At 43.1% G+C, this 3,536-nt stretch overlaps 2 protein-coding genes across 2 annotated transcripts in view; one reads left to right on the plus strand and one right to left on the minus strand.

The window, feature by feature from the left end:
• Positions 1-553: 553 nt before the first annotated feature.
• Positions 554-1,426, plus strand: LOC105556653. Its single transcript, XM_012003747.1, has one exon. It carries the CDS (start codon positions 554-556, stop codon positions 1,424-1,426), a length of 873 nt encoding a protein of 290 aa, XP_011859137.1.
• Positions 1,427-3,082: 1,656 nt separating this feature from the next.
• LOC105556654 (cold and drought-regulated protein CORA-like) overlaps positions 3,083-3,536 on the minus strand; it is a gene marked incomplete at its 5' end in the record, with an annotated part of 10,315 nt that continues 9,861 nt past the window's right edge. The window contains one exon of the mRNA XM_012003748.1: positions 3,083-3,201. Within this exon, the coding sequence (XP_011859138.1) occupies positions 3,083-3,201 (119 nt within the window). The remainder of the gene's footprint in view (positions 3,202-3,536) is intronic.

Genomic DNA, 3,536 nt, shown 5'->3' on the forward strand with positions numbered 1-3,536 from the left:
CCTGGGGCACTCCCCGGTATAAAGCCTCTCCTAGGCAACTACGTCAGCTCTCGTACATAGCGCAGTTCACCACCGCGTTTGAATACCTCGCCGGTCCTGAGAACGTGGTGGCTGACAATTTATCTCGTGTCGAGGCTCTCCGCCTCCCGGTCGAATTTGAATTAGTAGACCTCGCCGCTAGGCAAAAAGAGGACGAAGAACTTAAACATCTCTTGATCTCAAACTCGTCCTCGTTAAAATTAAAAAAAAAATTCGTTTGGGGTTCTTCCAACACAGAGCTATACTGCGAACTGTCAGGGGAATCGATTAGACCCTACATTCCAGCATCTCTTAGAAGACAGGTCTTCGACCTGTTTCATAACCCCGCGCAGCCAAACGCAAAAGTAACAGACCGCGTCATAAGACAGCGATATATCTGGCCTAACCTGCATCGCGATGTCGCGACTTGGGCGGGTAATTGTACCGATTGCCAGCAGTGCAAGACCTCGCGCCACGTCAAACTTGAGCCTGCTCAATTTTTTCGGCTCCTGACGGGCGTTTCGACCACGTCCACATGGACATAGTTGGTCCCTTGTATCCTAGCAACGGCTTTACGTATTGTTTAACAATCATTGATCGGTTTTCCCGCTGGCCAGAAGCGATTCCAATCTTGGATATTACTGCCAAAACAGTAGCCAGGGCATTTTTCGATAATTGGGTCGCTCGTTTCAGTGCACTTAGTATTCTTACGACCGATCAAGGTCAACAGTTTGAAGCGCAGCTCTTCTCAGCCCTTCTCAAACTGATCGGATGCAAACGCATTCGTACTACGGCTTATCACCCTGCCGCTAATGGCATGGTCGAGCGTTGGCACCGCACCTTCAAGGCGGCGATTATGTGCCACAACACGCCGAGCTGGGTGGATGTCCTCCCTACAGTATTACTCGGGTTACGCACTCACGTGCGTATGGACACAAAAGCCTCTCCGGCCGAATTTTTGTACGGCACGGTATTGCGGATTCCGGGAGAATTTTTCCTCCAGGAGGATTTTACGCCGGATCCCCAAATTTTTGTAGATGATTTTAGACAGCACATGCGTCAGGTGAAGCCAGTACCGGTGGCACACCATTACAAAAAGCGCGTTTTCCAATTTAAGGAGCTGCCAATATGTTCGCACGTCTTCCTCCGTAAGGACGCTGTTAAAAAACCTCTGGAGCGGCCTTACTCGGGCCCCTTCAAAGTGCTTGAAAGAACATCAGATAAAGTCTACAATATCGAAATCAACGGCAGACCCACGGCCGTATCAATAGAACGTCTTAAGCCTGCCCACTTTATACCGGACGACATTCCGATCGCTAACGATCCGTCCACTTCCGACGCTACGGACAAGCCTTTCGCTTCGTCAAGCGCCCAGTCAGGTACCTTAAAAACGTATACGGGTCCTTAAAAAAGGGTACAAATTAGGCTAGACAAAAACACCGTACGTACATCCCCTCGCTAGTCAGTCTCGACAGGTAGTTATTCCACTGCGCGTAAAAGTATATATTTTCCGTTTTCCATTTTTGATTATATCAATTTTCATTCTGGTCACGGTCGCGTATTTTCTTCGGTTTACGTACATCCTGCGTATGCGTTAGCTCTAAGCAGCGGTACTATAGTATTCCGAGTGCAATTATTTATACATCCTGCGTTAGTCAGTAAGCAGCGGTATAATATTTATCCTATGTTATAATATTTCGGGTTCATTGCAATGTACATTGTTAACTATGTTCCCACACCCTGCATTATAATAAGCAGCGGCAGTATTATAACAATCATTATTCTTTGTGATACATCCTGCGTATACACCCTAGTTTTAAGCAGCGGTATTATATTGTTTCCTGCAATATTCAATGTGATATTCGGCAGCGCCGATTACTTGTGATAGACACACAGTGTGATACCAAGCATTGTATTATTTCTCTCCAGCGTTAGCACTCGGGGGGGAGTGTGTGGCGACTAGTAGTTGCCCATCTATACAACGACGTTGTTCATGGTCGTTGGTGGCGCTGTCCGAGCGGGACAGAATAATGTAACAGTCGTTCTTCGCCTAGCGCACGTACAAGACTAACATATTGACGTGCCTTGGCGCTCTCGAATAAAGTCTATAATATATTCGCACGAGTGAGTAATTATTGCCGCCCTTGTCGAGAAACCAGCCTTCGGCAGTAGAAGCTTGTGGCGCTTCAGCCGGGGCTTTCGCATATATTTAAGCCCACATTTCCAACGCTTGACGCGCCGCCTGAGAAAGTGGATGTGAACTACATCCATTCCGCTCGGTAACGAGACATGGTTCGTGTCCGTACTATGGTTCATGTCCGAACTATTCAGATGAGATGGATAGTCTGACAAAGCCGATAATTTCATTGTTCTGGGTTTATCTCACTAACGATGGCAGACCACGCGACGAGTTGTGGATTTATCTCACTAACGATTTGGAGAATCCGTCTCCGTCTTGCTTTAACGCATAACATTTGTAATTCGGGTAGACTAGGAAATATTGTAGAAATTTGGGAACAGTTAATAATATTTTTACATATTCATATATATATTTATATATAAATATATACATACATATATTGTAGTCTATACTTTTATTTTTATATTTTATACAATACAAGGTGTCTCGAAATTCGAAGATAAGATTGCAGCACGAAAGTTCATGAAAAATGAAGTAATGAAAATGCATGCTATTTTAAAAATAAAGTAGTATTTTAAATCTACTATTGTACGCACAACACACGGATAGATAACCCTTTAACTAACGCATACGTTTGGTTATACTTTAAATTCTTGTTATTTTAAGTATAACAAAAATTTGAAGTATAACTATCGTATGCGTTAAAGAGTTATCTATCCGTGTGTCGTGCATAAAGTAATAGACTTAAAATACTACTTTATTTTTTAAATAGCATGAACTTTCATTACTAAATTTTTCACGAACTTTTATGCTGCAATCTTATTATCCTCAAACTTCGAAACACCCTGTAAACACTTTACTTATTTCGAGTAATAATATATTTTTATTCCATCTTTTGCTTCGCCTCCGTCTCCACCTCTGCCTCTACCTCGACTTCTGTTGTTGTAATCTCTTCCTCTTCCTATTCCTCTTCATCTTCCCCTCCAACTTCCTCTCTGAGAGGCGAGAATTGCCCCTTGAACTATTGACTGCAACTGTTCTGGCTGCAACAAAAATGAATATATATGTATAGTAAATATTATAATAATTCTCGGAAAATAAATTCCAAAATAGTCTTGTGCAAGGCGTTAAATATAATATACGTACATATAAAAACAATATGCTTTCGTAAATATACGTAAAAGCGAGACAAAGTAAAACTTTCCGCGATTTCATTTATTAACACTCTGTCGGCTGTTGTTATACGTGCATGACATGCAATATGTGCAACCGTCTCAAAATGTTAACATTGTAACAGAGGCGACAGGGGTGGCGCGGCCGGTAGAGAGAGACCGCACTACCAGCTGCGGCGGAAAATCGATAACGCGCGGTTGCCATG

This window comes from Vollenhovia emeryi, unplaced genomic scaffold, assembly GCF_000949405.1.
Source record: "Vollenhovia emeryi isolate VEMERY1.0 unplaced genomic scaffold, V.emery_V1.0 DF939867.1, whole genome shotgun sequence".
In the NCBI taxonomy this organism is placed as follows: Eukaryota; Metazoa; Arthropoda; class Insecta; order Hymenoptera; family Formicidae; genus Vollenhovia; species Vollenhovia emeryi.